Genomic DNA, 26624 nt, shown 5'->3' with positions numbered 1-26624 from the left:
CAATTATGTACTGCATATAATATGCTTATTAAACCTAGAACAGATTTCATCTTTTGATCAAGGGGTAATGGTGTGTGACCTGGCTGATTGTGTGTGACACCACACCCCGCCCACTTGGACTGTTGCCCAGGCACCGAGGGACACATTCAGCCTCGATGGAACAGCTGCAACGTATATTGCTGACTGGAACAATATTCACTCACACATGCTACTGATGCTTATATATTTCATTCCATATACCAGCTTAGTGCACTATTGGTCGAATGCAGTTTACCTGCTCATGATGCAATAACATGCCATTTTCCTTGCAGAAATACTTTCATGAAGAAGAAAAAGAAGTTAAGTCTACAACTAATAATTTATGAGGTCAATGTAGGAAATTCAGATAATTCGAATTATGAAAATATACTGTTTTGTAATGCAAAAGGGAAGGTAAAACGTAAAATCACAAGAGAAAAGTACAGGTTGCTTATAACTTACCTGATGATACACACTGGGTACATGTGTACCCCACACGTGAAGGTCCGGGGTATCGTAGCACTTCAGCAACCCATGCTTGCCGTACAAGTTGACTGACGGGATCGGGTGGTCAGACTCGGCGACTTGGCTGATGCATGTCATCGTATCCCAATTGAGAAGATCGATGCGCATGATGTCAATCACTGGATTGTCTAGTCCAGACGCGATTATTTACAGACCACCATCATGTAGCTGGAATATTGCTGAGTGCGGCGTTAGCCAACAAACAAACACGTGTACCCAACATATTACTTATCTTCCACATGTAGACAGACACACCGTTACTCAATGCTTGTAAATAGGCAATAAGGAAGCGTTAATATGCATTCACCGAATCATAAAATATTCTCGAGGATTTTCTCCGGTTTTGATGGTCAAACATACTGTCCACACAAACGTTTCTGACTGTGTAATAATTTCCCAACCGTTACAGACAAATTACGTGAAACACCCAAGATGTGTTTTGTGTCTTAAATATCATTTTCGGAGAGTCTGGAGACGAAACCTCAGCTCGATACTTACCACGGCCAAGGCAAAAATTCTTTGCTCCACAGTAACGTGGCGTGTTGTCCATGTTCCAGTGACAACTCATCGACCATCACAATCAGTAGGAGTACTACTCAGGTTAAGTATAGAAACCACTATACGCTATTCCGTTCGTGTATATTTGACACCGATGCCCCAGTCACAAAGCGCTGCAGTTCACTGTGCGTTCTTCCGGGCGTGCCAGAAGCCCGAGGCCGTTGTGTCGAATCCTGGTTCGCCCTGATTATAGTTCGAGGCCTGTCCGGACCATGTCAACTGTTAATTAGTTCATGAATTAATTCATCATGATAGCTCAGACCCCCTACCACAGGATGAGGAAAAGAGGTGAAATGGGGTTTAACGTCGCGTCCAAGATTATTGTACTTATATAGCGACGTGCATGCACGTATATGTGTGTGTGTGTCTGCTTGTACTAGTCTGGACTGATGCCGATTCATAGTGGTAGCACACTGAGATACCATGCCGCAGTTTAACATGAATACCCCACTCAGACACAGTATACTGACTCCGAGCTGACCAGTCCTTGTTTTAGCCCCTTAATGCCGAGCGCCAGACGGGATAACAACAAATACCATCTTTTAACGTCTTTTGGTATGACGCGGCTGGGGATCGAACCCCGACCTTCCGCTCTCCGGGCGGACGCTCTACCACTAGACAACAGAGACGGTCTGAATGAGGAAAAGAGTTCACTAAAAAAGTACCATAATACCACCATGTTGGCAAGACATTTATTGTGAAGACAATCAACAATGTAGAAGGTAGACGACTGTTTTCATCCTAAAAATGTCTTGTGGGCATCGGAGGGGTGGGCACACCTGCAACATGAAGTCTTGCCAGTTGCATTAACTGTTAACTAGCGATATTTTGATTTTTGTGTGCGCATAGAATAACTGTTGACCCGTATTAGAGGCAAACATAGAGTAAGCATTCGTTTAACATACTGATGTTGTGTTAACTTTCCTTTCAATAGTGAGAATGAGAGTTATTACTGAGTTCGACTAATCAGCGCATTACCAGGCGTGGTGCTCCCACAGAACCCACACGACTTCCGGCAGTTATCCTCCGCCCATTTCCGGTAGAAGCTGTTGGTGCACGTGTCAGCCTGGAACTGGTTACAGTTGTCCAGATGGTCTTTACACAGAGGAGGCGGGGAGGCGGGCGGTGGGGAACCTAGCAGCGGTATAACATTCTGTCTTAAGTCAGGTGTGGTTATATACACATGCACAAAAGATAAGCGCCACCCACCATATTTGTGAGCTGTTACTTTTGGCAATTAATGATGACTATTATAACGAGATGTACGATTGTTATAGGCCGTATATGTAAACCTTATGTGATGCAAAATTTGTCCCAAAGCAAGTTTATCTTGTGTTCCAAAAGAATACGAACAGAAAGAAATTTACCGAATACCAGAAATTGAAGGAATAGAGAACATTGAAAAACTTTTTTTTGTCATGTAACTGTCATGATATCAGCAGACCATATCAGGTGTCACATAGACACCCTAGGGAGTGCAGAGTCTATTGCAAGACAGAAACGTCAGTAACGTGTGTATGATCCACGGACATTGACCACAGCTTCAACCCTGCGCCTCATACTCATTACAGGTCGTTGAATGCTTCTCTGAGGCAAACGGATCAATTCGTCATGAAGTGCGGCTTCAAGTCCAGCGAGATTTTGAACCGAGATCTGTGTGATCTAGCATTGTCGTCCATGTAAACAGGTCTTGTCTGAAGAGGATGGTTGTCAAAATGAGGGACTACCACTGGACGAAGAACGGTATCTTGGTATTGTTGGCCATTCAGGTTTCGACGAACTGTCACCAGCGGAAGTTTGCAGCCGAAGGAAACACAACCCCATATCATGACAGACCCTCGCCACATGCTAAGGTCTTCTGGATGATCCTTGGTGCAAAACGAGTGTTACGTTGCCTCCAAACACGTATTCGACCATCAACAGTTCATAAGCAGCATTCGACACTCGTCAGACCAATGGATCCTTCTCCAGTTGGCCAAGTTCCATCGTCTACGGGCACGACACCATATCAGACGATTCCGCATGTGCCTTTCAGTCAGTTGAGGACGTTTACTTGTCTTCTGGCGATATAACCAGCCGCTCTGAGGCGACGCCTTACGGTTCATCGTCGAGAGTCTCTGATGGGGAATCCACTGCAGTCTTAAATCTGTTGAAGTGGCAAATGGATTTCGTGTGACTATCCTGAAAAGACGTCTCTGTTAGAGGTCTTTCTTGGCCTACCAAACCTATGCCTGTCATTGACATCATTGGTTTGACCATGTTTGACAATCAAACGAGTGATAACACTGTGTTTACGACCCATTTGACTTGCAATGGCCCTGCATGACATGCCAGCATTTTTCATCTCTATCACTTTCCATCTTTCAGCGTTCGTTAACTTTCTCCTCACCATGGCTGATTTTCAACCTCTATTGGAAGGGGAATCTCACACAGGAGCAAAATGCAACCACGCGTCTGAAACTTGAATTTCACTATTTATAGGGTAGGGGAACTGCAGCAACACGTAAAGCACACTTTCCTTGTGGTATCTGGACAAATTTGGGTTCATGAAACTATGGAAGCCTAATTCAGTCATACATCATCATATTTCGTATTTCTGATTCCCACACGTGAAATCAAGAGACTATGAATATGGTGGCGCTTAACTTTTAGGCATGTGTATATATCCATTCTATTATGATAAATTCCTTGGGCCAATTCAACACCTTAGCTTCATTTTGAGTCTCATTCGAATGACAGGAGGTTTCAAATTTCCGTCCATTCTTTCTTTATTGAAAAAAGCAGTATAATTTACCAGGAGGCCTACTTGGCTCGCATTGAAACGTCTCAAATACAACTGGGAACTGGGACTTTTCTGTTCCTGTCTCAATACTCATGAAAACTTCTTTCCAGAAGATCATTTCTGACAAAAAGCGTTTCGATTCGAGTGAAAGACAGGCGTCAGTTCCGGAAAGAAGCATGGGTGGCGGACTGGTCCGGGTTTTATCATAACAGAATGGAAGGCAAATCAAGGATGATTATCCTTGTTAACCAGTGACTGACAGTATGAGTAACATATATAGAAGTGAGTGAATGAGTAAGTATGGTTTTACGCCGCTCTGCAATATTCCAGCATATCATGGCGGGGGACTCCAGAAATGGGCTTCACACATTGTACCCATGTGGGGAATCGAACCCGTGTCTTCGGCGTGACGAGCGAACGCTTTAACCACTAGGCTACCCGACCGCCCCTACATATGTAGTAATACAATACAGTTACTTGTGTCAAAACATATAATTTTATAGATGTATCTTTAGAAAGGTTAGCTGTCATTTATATCCTGGTAATTCAGAGCGAATTAATTCATAATACCCGATCATAGTGACTAATTTGTAGCAATTCCAACTAAAGCCCCTGAGTTGTGTGTGAATAAATGACACTTCTACTACTACTACTACTACTACTACTACTACTACTACTACTACTACTACTACTACTACTACTACTACTACCTGCTCTAAAAGGCGACTATGCTTGTCGTAAATGGCGACTAACGGGATCGGGTGGTCAGGCTTGCTGACTTGGTTGATGCATTTCATCGTATCCAACTTGCGTGGATCGATGCTGATGATGTCAATCAGTGGATTGTCTGGCCCAGACTCGATTATTGACAGACCGCCGTCATATAGCTGGAACATTTCTGAGTGCCGCGTTAACCAACCAACCAACAAACAAACATACTACTACTACTACTACTACTACTAAACATACTACTACTACTACTACTACTACTACTACTACTACTACTACTACCACTACTACTACTACTGATTTTGTTTCAAGGACTGCCAGCACGATACGCGTGCTCGTGGGTGTCTCCATCAAGCTGCCACACCGTGGTATACCTATAATATTGCTCAGATCGGCGTTAAACCAACTCACTCTCTCACTCACATTTCATAATGCATAGGGGGCACGGGGTGGCCCAGTCGTCTAAGGCGCCGCGATTCGCTGTGCAGAGTTGCGTCCCTTGGGCACGCCAGAAACCTATGATTGTGGGTTCGAATCCCGGTTCGCCCCGATTATGTGTCTAGGTTTGTCAGCCCGATACCGGTGCTCGTGGGTTTCACCGAAGTGGTAAACGTCTGAGACCTGCATCACTTCGAGCTTTCCTCCCACATTAAGCTGACACGCCGTGATATAACTGGAATACTGTTAAAAGCGGCGTTAAACCCAACTCACTCTCTCACTCACATTTCATAAATGCATAATTCCGACGAAGAGTCTTCATCGTTACAGTTCAAGTACATTTTTTTCATCTAATGTCACCACATAACAGAAGCATTAACATTTCATGCATTATTAGTTCACAAATAGTGTTTAACTTCTCCCTTGAATTGAAAAATAATTGAGTACAGGGATTAACCTATCACTCATATTGCACTTTCATTATTATAATAATATTTCATTGATTTATTTCATATCATCCAATAAAGCAGTAAAACACATCGTGATGTATGTCACTGCAAGATACAAACCACAGTAGCCACATCTGCGCGCGCATTTCACTCTTGCCCACGACTCGTAGGTCCCTTTACAGGCGGAGTCCGCGTAGGAGTCGCAGTTAGGCAGGAAATCTGTGCAAGCTGTAACACATAGCAATCATATAGACACAGAAAACCTAGGTTCAAATGATTAAAACATACCCGTTGTTTGTCTGCCATCGCAAAATGATTTATGTCGATCATTATTCCAGCAGATCCATCCTTCGGTATCTACAGTTCACAACTTTTGAGGTAGCATGCTATTTATACAAAGATTTCAAAGACCGTCATACGATTTCTCAAAAGTTTTTTTTTCAGGTGAACAATTGACATGCCTTTGCATGTGTTTGTGACGGGTGCCACTTCGCCAACACCTGGTATCATCGCTATATCATAGTGATTCATGAACACATCATCATGATAATGTTACTTATGCCAGGTACTTAACCTAAGTATAGTTAGGGAAGTAACGGTCGTAACAAGGTCATAGACTGACCATATGAGATCGAACATAAGATATAAGTCTTATTGTATGTAGAGCCTTTATCACTCGGACACTGGTATGCGTCGGCCAAGAATGTGACCGTGGGTCACGAGTCCAGTGTGTCGACTGCCACTCATGTTTCTCTCACTTTACTCGTATACAAGTTCAAGTAAACAATTTTACACATGACAGTGAATGACATTACAGAAGTACGTATTACCTTCTGATGGGACATTAAAGGCAAGTCGATTGCTCACCATAATAAACACGGGCTCATATGGTAAATGTCAAAGTAGGGAATTGCTAATGGGTGAAATTTGGAAATGTCCTTCACATATCTAAAAAAAACGTTTTTAAAGCTTTACTGGTGCCTAGAAAGTTGAAACACCTGATCGTGAACCATTTTGTATAGATATTTCACTGAATTGTAAGCAGAATGATGCGCCAACAAGACATCGTCTCCGGTTGCTGGTAGTGTGTAGTGTATTCCCAATATTCCACCACGGCTGTATATTCTCGTGGTTGTATAGGATTAACTGAGCAAGGACATATCTCAGACAACTAATGATAATCTATAACGGTCTCAATATGAACACCGAGAAAGAATCATTTTCCTTGAATAATATCGGTATGGTATCAACTACCCTCCCACCAACTTATCCGAAATATGTACGTAATTGTGTGAGAAGAATTTCATAAAAACAAACAGCTTTAAATTGAAAAGGAGCCTCTGTGAGATGGGAGATTCTGAACCTAGACTTACTTCATTTAGGGCTTCAACATTACAGTTGGGGAGAAGGGAAAATAATATGGCTTAGGGGCCGTGAGACAGACTATTGTGTTTGTGTTCAATACAGTTATACCATACCACCGTGTCGGAAAGAAGGGCAGTCATATGTTCTTGAATGAGCATTTGTATCAGTCGGGGGGTGTCGATCGTACTCACGTAGGGGTGGTGGAGACATGGCATTCACCAGGATCACAGCCAGTAGAAGGGGAAGCAGTCCCAGTATCATCTCCTTCATGGTGTACACGTACACACGGAATGGATTGACCCGAAACAGTATTGAATTCAGATAACGATTCCTCAGATAACGATCCTGGTCCAGACTTTATCTATGGCACCAGGTTTGGTCACAGATAAGCGTTTCTTCTTACAGATAAAACGGAAACCGTCAACAAGAAGTGGTTGTTAAAAAAGTGGAAGCAGTCAAGGATCAAATACACCCCACATTTGTACTACAGGAATATAGTGGTATATTTTCCTATTTAACAAATGTTATAATTGTTGGCAAAGTACAGATTCTCGTACTTTTTGGGTTTGAGTCCCGTCCGGGCGAGGCACCTAATCGCCAGCAGACAAAGTCAGCGATCTAACCCATTGAACACTTTCTTGGTAAAGTGCATATTCTCGTATTGTTTTGGGTTGAGTCCCTCTATACGCTAACCCGTCTATCCAGAAAAGCGTTATAACGGACGATTCAACTGAGATTGTTTAATCGCGCGAATTTAAGAGAGTTCTAGGTACTTAATGGTCTATTGAAACGTTATTATCGATATGATAAACATTCTGATGAAATGCACTGCTTCCGTGGTCTAGTGGTAGAATGTCCGCCCGGATACCCGGCCGCGTCATACCAAAAGACGTTAAAAGATGCATCTTGATGTAACCCTGTCTGGCGCTCGGCATTATGAGGGGATAAAATAAGGACTGGTTGGATCGGAGTCAGTATACAGTGTATTCATGTTAAACTGCGACATGGCATATTAGTGGGCTTGCACTATGAATCAAGCAGCCACACACACACACACACACGTGGATGCCCGTAGCTGTATAAGTGCAATAATCTTGGACGCGACATTAAACCCCATTTCACATAACCTCTGATGAAGTTCTGTGTGGTCCAATATTTTAAGGTACCGGCCATCTTATTGTTCTCTGCACACCCTGGAGGTACTCAGCAACATGCCCAAATGTACAAAACAAATATGCTGAAAAGTTGTACGCCTTGAAGCAGTCACCGCAACATGTTATTCCAAACTGAAATCCCAGGTATCTATATAAACACGGTCGTAGGTGAGTTGCTGAAACTACCAGCTGTGTAGAGTTGCGTCCATTGAGCAAGCCAGAAACCGATGGTCTTTGGTTCGAATCCCGGTTCGCTCCGATTGTGTTTCTAGGTTTGTCAGCACCATACCCAGACTCGTGACGTTTACCAACATTGTAAATGCCTAAGGCCTGCATCACTTCAGGTCTTGCTCCCACACCAAGCTGACACACCGTAACATAACTGGAATACTGTTCAAAGCTGCGTGAAACACTACTCGCTCACTAACTCAGTCACTCATGGACCATAAAGTGCACACTGATGACAAGTTCAAATATAAGTACATATACGTGACATTGAAAGCACACTAGACTATGTATTGGTTTAATACCATGTCGATAAAAACCCGGTATTTCGGGGACAGGTTGTCTATGGACATGTGCAAGGCTGCCAGGATCCGCTTATCGTTTGATCGATTATGATCCCTGGTTTGTTAGCACCATATCGTGGGTTTGTGGCAAACGTCTACGAACTGCGTCACCGCGAAATTTCCGAAACAACATGCAGCGACTCTGCCTCGATATATTGAAATCCTATTCAAACCCAACTAACTCGATCACTCACTCGAGGCTAGCTGTTCTAGAGATCAACTCTTATATTGAATACAACATAATGCGCGTAGATGCCAAAAATAACAAAAACGTTATGTGTGGGGTCAATATTTTCTCAACCTCACGATATTCATGACAACTCTAACATGCATTTGATATTTTGTGAAATGGAGCTCTTAAGATCTAAGACATGACTGCTTGTGGAGTAGCAACGAAGACAAATCTAGTTTCAAAGTGTTCTTAAAGCACTCTATCTTGTTATAGACACACCTGACGACCTTGTGAGAGGTAAAAAACAACACTAACTCATTGGCGGGATGTTTAATTTTTGGTCGATAGCAGTGGTTACAGTGTCAGTATAATCTAACCAATTGCAGGTGTGGGCACTGAAAAATACAAAATATAGTGTAGGGTTAGTTATGTCAAAGCAAGTTCATGATTTAAATATAATTAACATATTGAACATTGAGTGCCGTATATAACATACCCTGTGTGTAGCTCGTGCATATCGTATAGAACCCATGTGGTGCCCCTGCATAAAATGTAGATCATACCTAGCAGTGTGCTTCAGGATAGCGTGAACATACCCCCTGAGCTGTGTATAAACAAGACATAGAACATATTCTATTTGGTGCTCGAGCATAACGTATGGTTCATATTAATGTTCTCATAGAAGCGAGTGAACATACCCTGTGTGGAGCTTCTATATATCGTATAGAACAGACACCGTGATCTGCTTCTTAACATATTCTATTTGGTGCTCGTGCATAACGATTGGTTCATATTAATGTTCTCATAGAAGCGAGTGAACATACCCTGTGTGGAGCTTCTATATATCGTATAGAACAGACACCGTGAGCTGCTTCTTAACATATTCTATTTGGTGCTCGTGCATAACGTATGGTTCATATTCATGTTCTCATAGAAGCGAGTGAACATACCCTGTGTGGAGCTTCTATATATCGTATAGAACAGACACCGTGAGCTGCTTCTTAACATATTCTATTTGGTGATCGTGCATAACGTATGGTTCATATTAATGTTCTCATAGAAGCGAGTGAACATACCCTGTGTGGAGCTTCTATATATCGTATAGAACAGACACCGTGAGCTGCTTCTTAACATATTCTATTTGGTGCTCGTGCATAACGTATGGTTCATATTAATGTTCTCATAGAAGCGAGTGAACATACCCTGTGTGGAGCTTCTATATATCGTATAGAACAGACACCGTGAGCTGCTTCTTAACATATTCTATTTTGTGCTCATTATAACGTATGGTTCATATTAATGTTCTCATAGAAGCGAGGGAACAAACCCTGTGTGGAGCTTCTATATATCGTATAGTACAGACACCGTGAGCTGCTTCTTAACATATTCTATTTGGTGCTCGTGCATAACGATTGGTTCATATTAATGTTCTCATAGAAGCGAGTGAACATACCCTGTGTGGAGCTTCTATATATTGTATAGAACAGACACCGTGAGCTGCTTCTTAACATATTCTATTTGGTGATCGTGCATAACGATTGGTTCATATTAATGTTCTCATAGAAGCGAGTGAACATACCCCGTGTGGAGCTTCTATATATCGTATAGGACAGACACCGTGAGCTGCTTCTTAACATATTCTATTTGGTCCTCGTGCATAACGTATGGTTCATATTAATGTTCTCATAGAAGCGAGGAAACATACCCTGTGTGGAGCTTCTATATATCGTATAGAACAGACACCGTGAGCTGCTTCTTAACATATTCTATTTTGTGCTCATTATAACGTATGGTTCATATTAATGATCTCATAGAAGCGAGGGAACAAACCCTGTGTGGAGCTTCTATATATCGTATAGAACAGACACCGTGAGCTGCTTCTTAACATATTCTATTTGGTGATCGTGCATAACGATTGGTTCATATTAATGTTCTCATAGAAGCGAGTGAACATACCCTGTGTGGAGCTTCTATATATCGTATAGAACAGACACCGTGAGCTGCTTCTTAACATATTCTATTTGGTGCTCGTGCATAACGTATGGTTCATATTAATGTTCTCATAGAAGCGAGTGAACATACCCTGTGTGGAGCTTCTATATATCGTATAGAACAGACACCGTGAGCTGCTTCTTAACATATTCTATTTGGTGCTCGTGCATAACGTATGGTTCATATTAATGTTCTCATAGAAGCGAGTGAACATACCCTGTGTGGAGCTTCTATATATCGTATAGGACAGACACCGTGAGCTGCTTCTTAACATATTCTATTTTGTGCTCATTATAACGTATGGTTCATATTAATGTTCTCATAGAAGCGAGTGAACATACCCTGTGTGGAGCTTCTATATATCGTATAGAACAGGCTCCGTGAACTGCTTCGTAACATATTCTATTTGGTGCTCATTATAACGTATGGTTCATATTAATGTTCTCATAGAAGCGAGTGAACATACCCTGTGTGGAGCTTCTATATATCGTATAGGACAGACACCGTGAGCTGCTTCTTAACATATTCTATTTGGTGCTCGTGCATAACGATTGGTTCATATTAATGTTCTCATAGAAGCGAGTGAACATACCCTGTGTGGAGCTTCTATATATCGTATAGGACAGACACCGTGAGCTGCTTCTTAACATATTCTATTTGGTGCTCATTATAACATATGGTTCATATTAATGTTCTCATAGAAGCGAGTGAACATACCCTGTGTGGAGCTTCTATATATCGTATAGGACAGACACCGTGAGCTGCTTCTTAACATAATCTATTTGGTGCTCATTATAACATATGGTTCATATTAATGTTCTCATAGAAGCGAGTGAACATACCCTGTGTGGAGCTTCTATATATCGTATAGAACAGACACCGTGAGCTGCTTCTTAACATATTCTATTTGGTGCTCATTATAACGTATGGTTCATATTAATGTTCTCATAGAAGCGAGTGAACATACCCTGTGTGGAGCTTCTATATATCGTATAGAACAGACACCGTGAGCTGCTTCTTAACATATTCTATTTGGAGCTCATTATAACATATGGTTCATATTAATGTTCTCATAGAAGCGAGGGAACAAACCCTGTGTGGAGCTTCTATATATCGTATAGAACAGACACCGTGAGCTGCTTCTTAACATATTCTATTTGGAGCTCATTATAACATATGGTTCATATTAATGTTCTCATAGAAGCGAGTGAACATACCCTGTGTGGAGCTTCTATATATCGTATAGAACAGACACCATGAGCTGCTTCTTAACATATTCTATTTGGAGCTCATTATAACGTATGGTTCATATTAATGTTCTCATAGAAGCGAGGGAACATACCCTGAATAACACCACAGAACCTACAGGTCTGCCTGCAGTTAGCCTTCGCCCAAACCCGGTAGAGGTCTTTGGAGCACATATCGTCCGGGTAGCTTTGGCAGTTGCTCTCTACGTCAATACACGGAGGAGTTGGTGTAGTCGTGACCAGGGTTGCTGCGGAACACATTGTTTAGATGTTGAGAGCATCAGGATGTGCTGTATGTAAAACGCCTGGGACACATTATTATGATTAGGGGTCAAAACAGGGATCATAATATTTATTCAAACATTGTGAAAACAACTTGATTAGACGTAACACAATTAAACTATAATGGAAATGGTGTCCCTGGTGTAACATGTTCTGTTTAATCACTTGTTGAAGGGGACCGTTAAGATCCGGGGTAGAATAGGTCTTCAGCAACCCATGCTTGCCATAAAAGGCGACTATGCTTGTCGTAGAGACGACTAACGGAATCGAGTGGTCAAGCTCGCTGACTTGGTTTATGCATGTCATCGTATCCCAATTGCGTCGATCGATGTTCATGATGTCAATCACTGGATGGTCTGGTCCATACTGGATTATTTACAGACTTCCGTCCTATAGCAGGAATATTGCTGTGTGCGGCGTTAAACGACAAACAAACAAAACAAACAAATATTCAGCTGTAATTCAGGATGATGGTTAAGAACGTTTGAGGAGTGAATATTTTCATCATTGCTCATTGACCAAAGGCGCACTTATCGCTGGATCGATTATCAAGAACTATCATGACACCATCAAACACTTTATTCTGATTGGTTAATTGCTACGAACAAGGCTGATCAATTTGGATTGGGATACGTCTGATTTTATTACCGCTTCATCGTACATTGAAACACGTTGTAACACTATTGAATAATAACTACTTCCGTTTGAGTTACATCAATAAAATAGAGTAGCACATGTGCAATATTTGCTTCATTAATCATTGTTAGTTTAAGGTTTAATACTATCTTGTAAATTTCAAAATGTTTGGAACTCCCAGAAATATCTGTGGATATATATTGTGAGTTATATTGTGTATGTTACTTTGTCCTGTCGACAAACAAGCATACGCTGTGTAATGTCTTTAAATCACTAAGTGTTATACATATCAACCAGATTGCAGTATAACAGTGCATATACGTACTAGGCCCAATGCAGAGTTTGCAATGCTGGCGGCAGTTGTCAAACACCCATTGCTTAAACAGCGCGTTGATGCACGTGTCCCACTGGAACTCCTTACAATTGTCCAGGTGGTCTGTGCAGTTTGGGTCAAACACACCTGGGGAGGGAAACATGCAACATTAGCCAAACAAACTTGGTCAGGTGAAACGACGGGCTGGTGGAGAGAAATCACTGACGTTCCTTGCCATCCCCCGTGAAACGTGTTTAACATAGTACATATATTATAGATGTTATAACAAAATGTCTAAACATGGTATTTAAAAGGTTGATTGGTTGATGGCATCAAGAGTAAGAATGTTTCTATAAATTTATCATTTTATTACTTTTTGGAGTATACATAAGTAAGGGTGTTTCTATTTTTTTATAATTTCTTTTGAGTATAAATGAGTAAGGGTGTTTCTATATTTCTATCATTTTATGTCTTTTTTAATTATACATAAGTAAGGATGTTTCTGTTTTTTTAATCATCTTATTTCTTTTTAGGGGGCGGTCGGGTAGCCTAGTGGTTAAAGCGTTCGCTCGTCACGTCAAAGACCCGGGTTCGAATTCCGACATTGGTACAATGTGTGAAGCCCATTTCTGGTGTTCCCCGCCGTGATATTGCTGGAACATTGCTAAAAGCCGCATAAAACCATACTCACTCACTATATATTTTTGGAGTATACATAAGTTCATGCAATGTATCCTATTTCTCGTCTCAAACAGGTCGTGTGGCTCTTAATCATAATGAGAGAATGTCCTTGCTTGAAAGCCTTGACAAACAACCACATGCTCCTGCATTTTAATTCATATGAATTATGAACAGATATATTTAATATACATTGATCAACATTTTCTTTTAAGCATCCAATATATTGTGGTAAAAAATTGGAAATGAGATTGTCAGGGAATCAACGAAACGGAGGGGAATACGCTGTTGGCAGATGGTTGCTTCTTACCTGACTTTTCAAACCTGTGGTCTAACAGTTTCACCACATTGCATCATTAAATGAGTGAAGTGAGTGAATTAGGTTTAACGCCGCATTTAACAGTATTCTAGTTATATCACGGCGGGTCAGCTTAATGTGGGAGGAAAGCCCGAAGTAATGCAGGTCTCCGACGTTTACCACTTCGGTGAAACCCACGAGCACGGGTATGGGGCTGACAAACCTAGACACATAATCGGGGCGAGCCGTTATTCAAACCCACAACCATAGGTTTCTGGCGTGCCCAAGGTACGCAACTCTGCATAGGGCGGGGAAGAATGAACATAACATAATTTCAATACATTTTGATACATATTTTGGGGAATATGAAGGATGGTATGATGACTCAGTTAAACTTTACTTACACTTGTAAAATGTTTGAGGATGTTGGTGGTTAACCAAGCACATAATTTCAAGTGATTCCATGGCATTTGATTGGCTAACAAAGCAATACCCTTTGCGTTTATGTTTTCATAAACCTAAAAATGTAGGTCATGTCCATTAACGGACTACGGTTTCCTGATTGGCTGAAAATAGAGTGTCGCATTATTGTATATGGTAATGATTAAATATGCAGTCTAAACTAAGTTGATAAAAGTGACAAAGCCATTTACATTTTCGTAAGAAATCTCTGCTGAGAGAATGGATTTTATTGCTATCTCAATAGATATCTAAAGAATGTTTCTTATGCTAGTATTTTATTTTCGAGAATATCTCAGGCTTTGCTGCTCGAAAGACTTAACAACGAACAAGTATATGGAAATTGAAAATGGTAATTACAAGTTAAATGGCTTATTCAAAGCCTTTGTTATCTAATCTTTAACTGGCTGAACATGTGTGAAATAAAACCGACAAAATCCTTATCACGCATGCACACAGAAGAATGCTCGTTCAAAGCAGTTCACCCGCACTGCAAATGCGTTGTTCCAATGACAATTCATCATGAATCAAATGATTAAATAATGATCCTATTTCATAGTCAAATCTGGAGAACTGAAACGATGGCCAACGGTGCCAGAATGGACTTATTAATACAATACCAACAAGTTTACATGTATTAATTTATATAAATAAAATATACATATGAAGTCCATGATAATAGTTCAAGTTTAATAGGTGAAGTGAGGTGAAATTGGGATTATTGCACTTATATAGCGACGTGCATGCACGTGTGTGTGTGTGTGTGTGCGTGTGTGTGTGTGTGTGGCTGCTTGTACTAGTCCGGACTTATACCGATTTATAGTGCTAGCTCACTGAGATACCATGCCGCAGTTTAACATGAATACCCCACTCAGACACTGTATACTGACTCCGTGCCGACCAGTCCTTATTTTAGCCCCTTTATGCCGAGCGCCAGACATTGTAACAACAAGTACCATTTTTTAACGTCTTTTGGTATGACCCCGGACCTTCCGCTCTCCGCCGCTCTACCACAAGACCGCGGAGGCGGTCCTCAAGTTTACTAAGAGCTGCCTGTATGAACAGTTCGCACCGGTATCTCGGGAGGAGTGAAAAGGGAGGCGACTCCTGTCGGAATAAAGCCAGTGAAACATACACTAAATATCGTGTTGACGATAAGATAAGCATAAATGTCATGACATTTTAATTTCAAAAGGAATACATTACATATAGTATCATCCATTGTCATTGTAACAATATTGCCTTATTCAATAATACAGCTTCCCTCATGGGATCACAACACTATAATACTAAGTTATTTAATGAATCCCACACTCAGCCCAGGCTTCAGGGCCTCTGAATAATGTGTTGTACCTGAGTGTGTGGCGGGTATTGAAGACAAAGGCAAATACATTCCTGAAGGAAATCAACCAGCGATTGATAGTGTGAGCACAAAAACGTTATCAAAAAAATACTCACATGTTCGTATCATTTGTTTGATTGTTTGTTTTTAGTTTAACGCCGCACTCAGCAATATTCCATCTATATGACGGCGGTCTGTAAATAATCTACTCTGGGCCAGACTATCCAGTGGTTAACATCATGAGCATCGATCCACGCAATTGAGATACGATGACATGCATCAACCAAGTCAGCGAGGACCACCCGATCCCGTTAGTCGCCTCTTTCCACAAGCGTAGTCGCCTTTTACGTCAAGCATGGGTTGCTGAAGACATATTGTACCCCGGATCTTCACGGGTATGTTCGTATCAATAAACATTAATTCAAAATAAAGATTTAAAGAATACATATAGTTTATGGTTAAACATACTTACCAGGAGCTAAACTTTGGGCGTGTCCTCCTAGGAACTGTGCTACGACCAGGGTGCCTAGACTGAGAAGCATTGTTTCTGCGTGTGAAGTCAGGACAGAATGGTCTTGGGAGATACATAATCTCTGTTATGTCACTGTGACTTTAACCATGGAAGTTATTGTACTATTTATGGATAAACCTAACTGCAAGATAAGATTAAAATACAAATGAGAGCGTAATATATAAGTGCCAAATTTTCCTTAACCATAGTTTGGGATTGACCATTTACTTTTGGTAGGGCGGACTATTGCACTTACATAGCGACGTTCATGCACGTGTGTGTGTTGTGTTTTTTGCTTGTACTAGTCAGGACAAATGCCGATTTTATAGTGCTAGTTCACAGAGATACCATGCCGCAGTTTTACATGAATACCCCACTCAGAAACAGTGCACTGACTCCGAGCCATCCAGTCCTTGTATTAGCCCCTTAATGCCGAGCGCCAGACAGGGTAACAACAAGTAGCATCTTTTAACGTATTTTGGTATGACACGGCCGGGTATCTAACCCCGGACCTTCCGCTCTCTTGGCGGACGCTGTACCACTAGACCACGGAGGCGGTCTCCCTACTTTGAACTACGTGCATACCAACACAACTACTGTATGTACATGTGATTGAGGTGGATTAAAACCCTGAACGGAAGTGACTGAATGGAACAATATTCACTGTTCAGAAATGTTGAAATCACATTGAACTGAATACGTCTAATTGAAACAGATAGTGTGTTACAATGAGCCCCGATCTACTCCTTTGCGTCAGTTTAGAAACAGACAGACAGACATTGATTAAAGAGGAAAATCGGCGGTGACACTAGGTGTTCACGAAAAGGCTAAGTATGTCCTGCCCTACCGCATTTGTGTGGCACCGAACACTGTTTCATGACGAAACATTGTATAATTAAACTAATTAATTTGGTGATCGAGGATTATACCAGTACAGGATACCGCTTCCATCAACCGTAATATAAAACGTCAACACCAGCGAATAACCAGTCTCGATTATCCAACGAAACAGATTCAATTGGGCGTTGAATGCAAAATAGCGGTGAAAATGATATGAATGGATCACTGACTTTCAGTGATGACACCAGGTGTTCACGAAAAGGCTAAGCATGTCCGGTACCGGTAAATTTCTCTCCCAAGTCATGAGTGAGTGAGTGAGTGAGTTTGGTTTAACGCCGCTTTTAACAGTATTCCAGTTATATCACGGCGGGTCAGCTTAATGTGGGAGGAAAGCCCGAAGTAATGCAGGTCTCAGACGTTTACCAATTCGGTGAAACCCACGAGCACGGGTACCCAAGTCATGAACATCGAACGGAAACACAGTGTTGAACGGTAAATCATTATCAAATCTACTCAGCATGCAGATATATATACAGTATATTTCCATTGTATTATGGGCCGGTGGCCTGAAGTACGGAATAAATTTGTCTGTCTGTCTGTCTGTCTGTCTGTATTATTCATATAGACTCAAATAGACTCAAATTTACCGAATGTAATAATAACTAAATGTTGCATAAAGAGAGACCCTTTTTAAAAAAAGTTCAGGCAGATAAATTACCGACTGGTATTTCAGGGGTTTTATAACATTGTATTGTCTGATCTTAGTTTATGTACATGGACTTTCCAGTTCTTGTCTCCTCCATACTTCTCATTTATAGGAACAGTTTGACAATAAAGCAAATGATGTGAATTCTAGGTTAGTGGCCATTGATATCCACAACTTGTGGTGGGTGTGTGGCATCCTGATCAGGGCGTCCTCGCATACAGACGGACAGACGTGTGTATTCAGTATTTCGGCCTTGGGCCCAGAGTACAATTCAGTGAACAGAATAAAGTTGGTAGTCAGGTGATTGACAGGACATTTGCTGATATAACAACTCTAAGAAATCTTACAGAAAATGTGTTTGATAAAGATGGCTACTGACGTAATAGTATTTACATCATTTGTAAATTACTTGGTGATTAACGTATGTATTTTCTAAATGTGGCGAACATATATTTCTTTGGGAAGCAAAGGCATCGCAGCCAAAGAGAACATAGAATTCTTTAAAGGAGCCAGATTTATGATATATACAAATAATATGTGAACAGTTTGTGTCTTTGTTCTTCCTAATATCTTGTATTTTAAACAATATTAATAGGTTCTAAACTTACACATTTCTCGTAAAAGTCATTTATCATTTAATGTTAAACATTTCTCAGGTTCCAACACAGATTAAATGAAAGCATAATGTGAAAGAAAGTGAGAGGACCTAATACTTTCCGACCAGTCTTGAACGAAAATATCAACGAGTCTTTGTTTGAAGGTAGAAACAAATGTTAATTAATCCCCAACATTTTGGTCAATCCAAACAAAGGAAAGACCAAAAGAAAATAAATAACTTCTGCCATCACATGCTTCCTCGAATATCTGGTATGAAAGGTACGTGTCCAATACCATAGAAGAAAAGAATAAAATAAACATAATTCAGAAGGTGAATGTGAAAAACATAATTCTGTGTACATTTGGTGTAAAGGGAATCGACCATGTCATCAGTATCCAGGAGAATCCGGTTTCACCCGCTACCAACTCCTTTTGCCATTTAAACATTGAACAGAATTAGCAATAAACGACCAAAGTACATGAGTAACACCGACCAGATCTTGTAAAAGGTTAGTGAAAATTATAATCAAGAGTGGCGGGGAGGTGAAATTGACCAAACAGATTGTATTGGGTGTGAAAGTTACATGCTCAAAATGATGGAAGAAAAATTTAGAATCAACACAATTCAAGGCACAGACGTCTGCTACCTCATTTCTAAATTTGATGTTCATAGAGTCTTTACTTTCACCATCTAGCGTATCAATACGCTTTGCCATTACAACATCGAATAGTATAAAATATTGTCCACGTGTATGTTGACGGGGGATTAGCTCTTGGGGGAATCAAGGACAACATCGGTATCACTGTTCTGGAACGTTTAATACACAACAGATAAACGATAAACAACAAATTCACAAAGCGCGTAAAACCTGCTCTGATAACACAGCACAACAATGAGCTCAGACATACGTGAGGGGAGCGAGTTCCAGCTCAACCCCCGGGCGTTTCCTCCGAGCGGCACATCGTGCTCACGTTCGCCGGTACACCAGCACTCGGCATACCAGACTGACTAACAGTAAAGATGTACACAGATATATAGATACCAGACAAACAGTAAAGATGTACACAGATATATAGCAATGGACGACAATGGACAGACGAAGAGACAATGACGTGTTCCTGACATGGGACTTATGGGTGCGATTACCGATACAGCCAAGGGGATAATACATTAAGGTTATATATGTCATAATATAAATAACAGTAATTAATCATTAAGTAATAAGTGTCATAGTTACACACCTCGTTCAGGATGGCAGAGAGCCAATGTATAATATAATGGGGGTTAACAATGGGGATTTAGCCTCTCACAGAAATTGCAGCTAAGTGATTCTTGACAGACATGTCACGGCTGAAGGGTTATTAGCGTTTGCTCATTCAGACAACGATCGTTCCACATCGGCCAATATGACAATGAACTACAGAAGTACCTGAATGTCACCGATCAGTCCTTTGTGATATATACAATGTCCTTTGAACCCTCTGCTGCAGAGTGCTTGTTTAAGACAGCATCGTTGACATTGTCAATACAAGTCATATACATGTCTTTAATTTCGTCTTTCATTCTTTTCTTGAAACCAGTTACATCTAAGTTTCGCCATGTTTCAGCTGCGTCAGCATCCATGTCGTTTTGTTTCAGGACGACATTGACACAGAAGTCTCCCAGACCATCCCGATAGTCGAGGATAGCCATTCCAGCCAGTACCAGACCTTGCAGTGCCTCTACCCTCAGGTCTTTCTCGGCATCTGTTGGACAGGAAATTCACACACGCTTAATTAAGAAATAAACGACGAGTGGGAGTTGTTTATCGTACAATTAAACACAGCAGTGAGAATTTACATGAGGGGTTGAGTTAACTATCTTATATCATACAATGTATGGAAGATAACACATACTGATGCGGAATCTTTAACATTGCCATGACGATGATTTGTTTGTTTGCCACAAAATAAATCGAGTTTGGACCAGACAATTCAGTGACTGATATTGCGTGAAACGATCTACGCCGTCGGGGTACGATGACACGCCAAGTCACCAAGCCTAACCTCCAGATCCATGTGGACGCCTCGAACGACCAGCACATGTCTCTGAGAAAATATTCCTATCGGGAATCCCCAAAGAAGCCTGGGGGTGAAACGCATGTTTTGTATGTAATCTATTCATTTCTCTAAAAATGGGGAATCCTGATGAGGAACTACACTAGTTCAAGGTTTCGTCAACAATGACGCACCTAGCTACATCTCATCACAATAGTAATGAGTTGGGCCGACAAGCACGGTAACCTCAGGGCATTCTCCGACTTTGGCCCTCGTGTAAATATTTCCCTGCAGGGCTTCCAACGAGAGACGACGTGGTGGCAGTCACATGCATAGAGTGTGACTTGACAAAAGCATTCTACAAGAAAATATATCTATTATTTAACAATGAGGAGTTCCCAATCCTTACCCAAAGCCTCGGAGCCGGAGTACTTAGCAGCGTTGACATAGGCCTCGTAGGTTTTCCAGATCCAGTCCTTTCCCATCTGACTCCAGGCAAAACCCATGTTGAGGTACAGATGAGCTCGCCGCTCGCTCGCTTTTCCATCTGAAGAGAAACAAACATGCATTCATTTACACACTGTAATATACCAGCAAAGCGTCATCTGGCGTCAAACTGATAAATAACACAGATCTTGAAGAAGGTGAGGTGAGGTGAAATGGGGTTTAACGTCGAGTCCAAGATTATTGCACTTCTATGTGTGTGTGGCTCCTTGTACTAGTCCGGGCTGATGCCGATTTATAGTGCTAGCACACTGAGATATCATGCCGCAGTTTAACATGAATACCCCACTCAGACACAGTATACTGACTCCGAACCGACCAGTCCTTGTTTTAGCCCCTTAATGTCGAGCGCCAGACAGGGTAACAACAAGTACCATCTTTTAACGTCTTTTGGTATGACGCGGCTGGGGATCGAACCCCGGACCTTTCGCTCTCCGGGCGGACGCTCTACCATTAGACCAATGAGGCGGTCTCTTGAAGAAGACGTTGTAACAATGTACTGATATGTTTTAAGGGTATTCATATCCCGGTATGCCATGATCTCATAGCTAAGATTAAGTATTTGCTGTGACATATGAGGGATATTACATGAGGGCCGTAGGTTCAAATATTTATTGATCTTGTCGCGAACGGGTTACCGTCGCGACACCTAAACGAGGTCACACGCACACCCGCCATTTCCTGCTCGCCTCTTTTCTTTACATTTGGAAGCACAAACTGGCGCAGTTTCTAAAGGTTCACCACTTGGGTGAAACCTAGGGGTACTGACATGTGGCTGACATACGGGCACAGTTCATATCGGGCAGAGCTGGGTTTCGAACAGGTGCAACTTAGATGGATAAGATAGAAGCGGTGCATGGATTAATGGCTTCCAAATCTATAACTATTTCTCGTCACGATATGGCTGAAATACTGCCGATGTGACGTTAAATATTAACTCACACACACACTATATCTCTTTCAACACGTCCGGGTATGCTTACCTAACACATCCAAAGCATCTTTGAAGTATTGTGTAGCCTCTTTATAGTTTTGTTCCAAAACACACACTGCTCCTAGGTTTTGAAACATGTGACTTTTAACCTCTTGATCGCTGAGTTCCTTGATGTTTTGACATTGCTGTGTCCTTCGGAAACATAGCTTTGCTTTCCGGTATTCTCCAACCTCAGTGAAGAGTACGGCCAAATCATTGCACGTGTTGACTGTGATGAAATCAACGAAATCAGTATATCAATATATATACTAAAGCTACAAACTCCATATCATTACCATTAGCAAACTCTGCTCCAGGATACCAATGTGAAATGGATTCTCGTACATGAATACACGATGCCATTTAGAAAATGGTCAAATGTAACAAATGTTCGGGACTCAACCCAAACAAGTACGAGAATCTGTTCTTTACTAAGAATGTGTTATCCCAAATATAAAATTTGTTACATTTGACCACTTTTAAAATGGCATTATGTATTCATAGCTTTCGGCCATGGGAGCTGTGCCAATTTACACTTGTCAGAGGGGTACTCAAAGTACGTGGTCTAGACTAACAGTTGTCGGACTTCATTTTAGTGGAAGCCTCGGTGGCTGAATGGGTTCGAGTCCCGAATGAGACTCAAATAAGAGAATTTGTACTTTGAAGAAAGTGTTATCTCAAATATAACATTTGATTCTCGTACAGGTTAAACTATTGGACGGGTATGTCTAACCTATGTATTGTATATAGTTATACCATATCGTGATGGCAAAGTAGACAATTTAAGGATAACAGAAGAAATGTGTATCAAACAATTCATATCACGATGTTGCTTAACTTTTAACTGAAAATATATTGAAAAAAGTTATGATGTAATAATTGAAAGCTTCACTAAGGTCTTGAATGAATGCCCTTAACAAAGAAGTTTTCATATGTCATCAATGCATACTATCATGTTTTTTAAATATATTTCACAGAAGAACCTGGGAAGTATACCACTTTTCAATGCCCCCCCCCCCCCCCCCCCCCCCCCCTCCCATATATACCGTAGATTAACCACCTGGGTGCCGTTGTACTAAGCAATGTTATCGCTAAGCTGATCGTTATTCCCATACCTCAATATAGGTTTACGATAGTCGTAGCGCAAGGGTTGTTTTGTACAACGGCAGACTGTCCCTGAATGCCGGACATGCAAATCTGCGACCGCGACAAGCGTCCAAGGATGTGTGACTACTGTTACATAGGTACCTTTCTGTTACTTTACGTCTTGACAAGAGATATGTTTGTCCATGTCTACAACAAGCAACATGGATGAATGGTCAAAAGAAGGATCATCTTACCTTGGACACGCGACCAATCTTTGTCTAAAATACTTAGGCAATCGTCAGTGTATATTCGAGCAGTATGTTTATTTTGAGCTACTGTCATATTGGCCAGTGAAAGCAAACAGGACACACATTTGCTGCAGATGACAGTCTCAGCCTCCTCTGTCTCCGCCCCCTCTAGTATACCTTTATATACGTCCACTAATTGTTTCATATACTCCTGTTTCTTGTCATCATGTTCTTGTTTATCCTCCGACACATTTCCTTTACCCCTTTCCTCTTTCTCAATAACATCTGTTAGACGAAGCCTTTCCTCAAGAACCTTCTGCTTCAGAAGCCGAGTCTCCCCTTCAATCTTGTCATCCTTGTCATCAACATGCTCCAGCTTCTCCAGACATGTCTTCAGATACGTCTCCTTGCTCGAGTTGTCCGCCGATGTGAGGGCTAGATTGAAGTTAATACATGCTAACAAGCTGTTGTCCTCTTTGTTCTCTTCAAGTAACCGCTCCAGAGTGTTTCTTCCCTCTGTCTTTTCGGTTTCAACCCCACTACCGATCTGCGCTGAAGCAAGGTTTAGTTTACAAAGAACGACACTTTCCCTCTTCCTTCTTATAAGACGTTTGGAATCCCTTAAAGCAAGCTTAAACTGTTCCAAAGCACCCTTCAGGTTTCCACTGCTATACATTTCTTTTGCCAGGGTAGACTTGTCCTTCACACCCACGGCTAAGGTGTTGATACTCGCGGCCATTTCCTAGAATAATGAACAGTTTACTGTATATGAGTCCATTTCTAGAACACCTGGTGTCATCACTGATTTACAATGGTCCAGTCATATAATTTTAACCACTATTTTGCCTTTTAAGCCCACTGGGATCTGTTTCGGCAGCTAATCGGGACCATATATTATAGTTATTCTCTGGCTTTTATAGGGGCGGTCGGGTAGCCCAATGGTTAAAGCGTTCGCTCGTCACGCCAAAGACCCGGGTTCGATTCCTGATATGGGTACAATGTGTGAAGCCCATTTCAGGTGTCCCCTGCCGTGATATTGCTGAAATATTGCTAAATGCGGCGTAAAACCACATTCGTTCACTCACTCACACACTCAGAGTTTATATTTACGATGTGTGATAATAGATTTAGGTTGAAGGGACTTCTTGCAGTTATATTATAGTTGTCCATTAATTCCATATAACCTACACGCGTGATTGAAGCACCGGTGAAAACATCTATGGTGTATGGTAATGTCAAGTGAAATACCATTACATGACACGTTATTCCCATTCGAGTTTCTCACCGACACTGAGTGGATTTCCTCCTTCAGAGAGCAGATATTTCTGTCACAGGTGGGGGCACGGGTGGCCCAGTCGCCTAAGGCGCCGCGATTCGCTGTGAAGAGTTGCATCCCTTCGGACACGCCAGAAACCTATGATTGTGGGTTCGTATCCCGATTCGCCCCGATTATGTTTCTAGGTTTGTCAGCACCATACCCGTGCTCGTGGGTTTCACCGAAGTGGTAAACGTCTGAGACCTGCATCACTTCGGGCTTTACTCCCACATTAAGCTGACACGCCGCGAAAAAAAATGTAATACTGTTAAAAGCGGCGTTAAACCCAACTCACTCACTCACTCACTCACTCACTCACTCTGTCACAGGTTTCGCATCATAAGCACGGCTCACCCTCCCCTTTTATGCAGCCAATATCGTGAGAAGGATATCTGCTATACAAGGATATTTTGAACAGGCAAACTAGTGGTTGATAGTGTGAGCACCGATCCATGCAATGACACTCAACCAACCAAATCATTGCGGATGACGAGAAAAACGTCAATACAGTTTGTAACTCTCGGAGCGCAAGGTTTGTAGCTTCGCGCTTTTCAGTAGAAATCTGCTTCGTCACCCGATAGGAACAGATTTGATCAGTTCGCTTATTGGTGGGACGCGTAGTGTATGATGTATAATGTGAGACCTTGTGCAGAAAGATGATATGTGAAACAACCTACCTTGTTAGAGTGTTGGAGCTGAATCTAGATCGTTGTCAAGCAGACATTCCATAATCCATAATCCTTTCGTACAGACTGCGGTATAGCGGGTTTGTGGTTGTCATACAGCAAGGGCTATGCGGCCATGTTTAATCTGTCGCTGTGGAGGTCAATGTCACCAAGTAATAGGCTAGGCCAAGCATAACGGATATCTGTCTTTAACGCGGACGCGGTATAACGGGGCATGTCACTTTCTGGTTGTTTCAAGTCACTGACTAATACAGGGGTGTATCTCTTTGTGGCGTGTTGATAGGCGTGAGTGTCTTTCTCGGTACTCTTCATACGACAGTATTAACGCGAATAAGTTGTAGGTAATAGATATAGCCATGTTGAATAGATCTTAATATAGAATAGTAGTCTGATCTTTGATGGTCTATTATTCTTTTCAATAGGAATGCAATCGTGCTGAAGCAGAGTTTCACTTACAAAACTACACACCTGGTAAGCATGACCTGGTAAGCATGTATTTAAATATCAAGAATGTCCAAGTTTTTTTTTTAAATATCTACTTATGACATTGATCTCATTCTGCTAAATGCCTTATATACCACTGATACCTGATGAAGAGTTGGTAAGAATCCTGTCAGCTCCTCCAGATGAACCCTGTCAGCTCCTCCAGGTGAACCTGTCAGTTCCTCCAGAAGAAGTCCGTCAGCTCATCCAGATGAACCCTGTCAGCTCCTCCAGATGAACCCTGTCAGCTCCTCCAGATGAACCCCGTCAGCTCCTCCAGATAAACCCGGTCAGCTCCTCCAGATGAACCCCGTCAGCATCTCCAGATGAACCCCGTCAGCTCCTCCAGATGAACCCTGTCAGCTCCTCCAGATGAACCTGTCAGCTCCTCCAGATGAACCCTGTCAGCTCCTCCAGATGAACCCCGTCAGCTCCTCCAGATGAACCCTGTCAGCTCCTCCAGATGAACCCTGTCAGCTCCTCCAGATGAACCCGGCCAGCTCCTCCAGATAAACCCCGCCAGCTTCTCCAGATGAACCCCGTAAGCTCCTCCAGATGAACCCTGTCAGGTCCTCCAGATGAACCCCGTCAGCTCCTCCAGATGAACCCTGTCAGCCCCTCCAGATGAACCC

The 26624-nt window shown here is 41.7% G+C and overlaps 3 protein-coding genes across 3 annotated transcripts; all 3 read right to left on the bottom strand.

Annotated features, from left to right (window-relative positions):
- Positions 1 to 1842: 1842 nt before the first annotated feature.
- Positions 1843 to 7136, bottom strand: LOC139461342 (uncharacterized). The gene is made up of 4 exons (XM_071242960.1): positions 7056 to 7136; positions 5620 to 5727; positions 2080 to 2235; positions 1843 to 1880 (listed from the first exon to the last, which is right to left on the bottom strand). The coding sequence occupies exons 1-4, from the start codon at positions 7132 to 7134 to the stop codon at positions 1843 to 1845; spliced, it is 381 nt and encodes a 126-aa protein (XP_071099061.1). The 5' UTR covers positions 7135 to 7136.
- Positions 7137 to 9074: 1938 nt separating this feature from the next.
- On the bottom strand, positions 9075 to 16584 carry LOC139461330 (uncharacterized). Its single transcript, XM_071242951.1, has 4 exons — positions 16479 to 16584; positions 13242 to 13376; positions 12094 to 12246; positions 9075 to 9154 (listed from the first exon to the last, which is right to left on the bottom strand). Exons 1-4 carry the CDS (start codon positions 16546 to 16548, stop codon positions 9132 to 9134), a joined length of 381 nt encoding a protein of 126 aa, XP_071099052.1. The 5' UTR covers positions 16549 to 16584; the 3' UTR covers positions 9075 to 9131.
- Positions 16585 to 19498: 2914 nt separating this feature from the next.
- LOC139461320 (uncharacterized) lies at positions 19499 to 25628 on the bottom strand. Its single transcript, XM_071242941.1, has 5 exons — positions 25501 to 25628; positions 23515 to 24250; positions 22185 to 22403; positions 21107 to 21244; positions 19499 to 20406 (listed from the first exon to the last, which is right to left on the bottom strand). Exons 2-5 carry the CDS (start codon positions 24245 to 24247, stop codon positions 20105 to 20107), a joined length of 1392 nt encoding a protein of 463 aa, XP_071099042.1. The 5' UTR covers positions 24248 to 24250; positions 25501 to 25628; the 3' UTR covers positions 19499 to 20104.
- Between the last annotated feature and the right edge of the window lie 996 nt (positions 25629 to 26624).

The sequence above is a fragment of the Haliotis cracherodii genome, unplaced genomic scaffold, assembly GCF_022045235.1.
Source record: "Haliotis cracherodii isolate W230 unplaced genomic scaffold, xgHalCrac1.p SCAF_1, whole genome shotgun sequence".
NCBI lineage: Eukaryota > Metazoa > Mollusca > Gastropoda > Lepetellida > Haliotidae > Haliotis > Haliotis cracherodii.
The sequence above is the reverse complement of the archived record's forward strand: the minus strand, read 5'-3'. Positions and strand labels throughout refer to the sequence as shown.

Coding starts and splice junctions, on each gene's coding strand:
- LOC139461330 (XM_071242951.1), bottom strand. CDS start 16,548: ATGCTTCTCAGTCTAGGCACCCTGGTCGTAGCACAGTTCCTAGGAGGA. Junction 13,377..16,478: donor CGCCCAAAGTTTAGCTCCTG/GTAAGTATGTTT, acceptor TTCCCTCCCCAG/GTGTGTTTGACCCAAACTGC. Junction 9,155..12,093: donor GTTCTGTGGTGTTATTCAGG/GTATGTTCCCTC, acceptor TGTATTTTTCAG/TGCCCACACCTGCAATTGGT.
- LOC139461342 (XM_071242960.1), bottom strand. CDS start 7,134: ATGAAGGAGATGATACTGGGACTGCTTCCCCTTCTACTGGCTGTGATC. Junction 5,728..7,055: donor CATGTCTCCACCACCCCTAC/GTGAGTACGATC, acceptor TATGTGTTACAG/CTTGCACAGATTTCCTGCCT. Junction 2,236..5,619: donor GCGCAGATGTGGCTACTGTG/GTTTGTATCTTG, acceptor TACCGCTGCTAG/GTTCCCCACCGCCCGCCTCC.
- LOC139461320 (XM_071242941.1), bottom strand. CDS start 24,247: ATGGCCGCGAGTATCAACACCTTAGCCGTGGGTGTGAAGGACAAGTCT. Junction 22,404..23,514: donor AGATTGGTCGCGTGTCCAAG/GTAAGATGATCC, acceptor ATTTCATCACAG/TCAACACGTGCAATGATTTG. Junction 20,407..21,106: donor CTCCGGCTCCGAGGCTTTGG/GTAAGGATTGGG, acceptor CCTGTCCAACAG/ATGCCGAGAAAGACCTGAGG.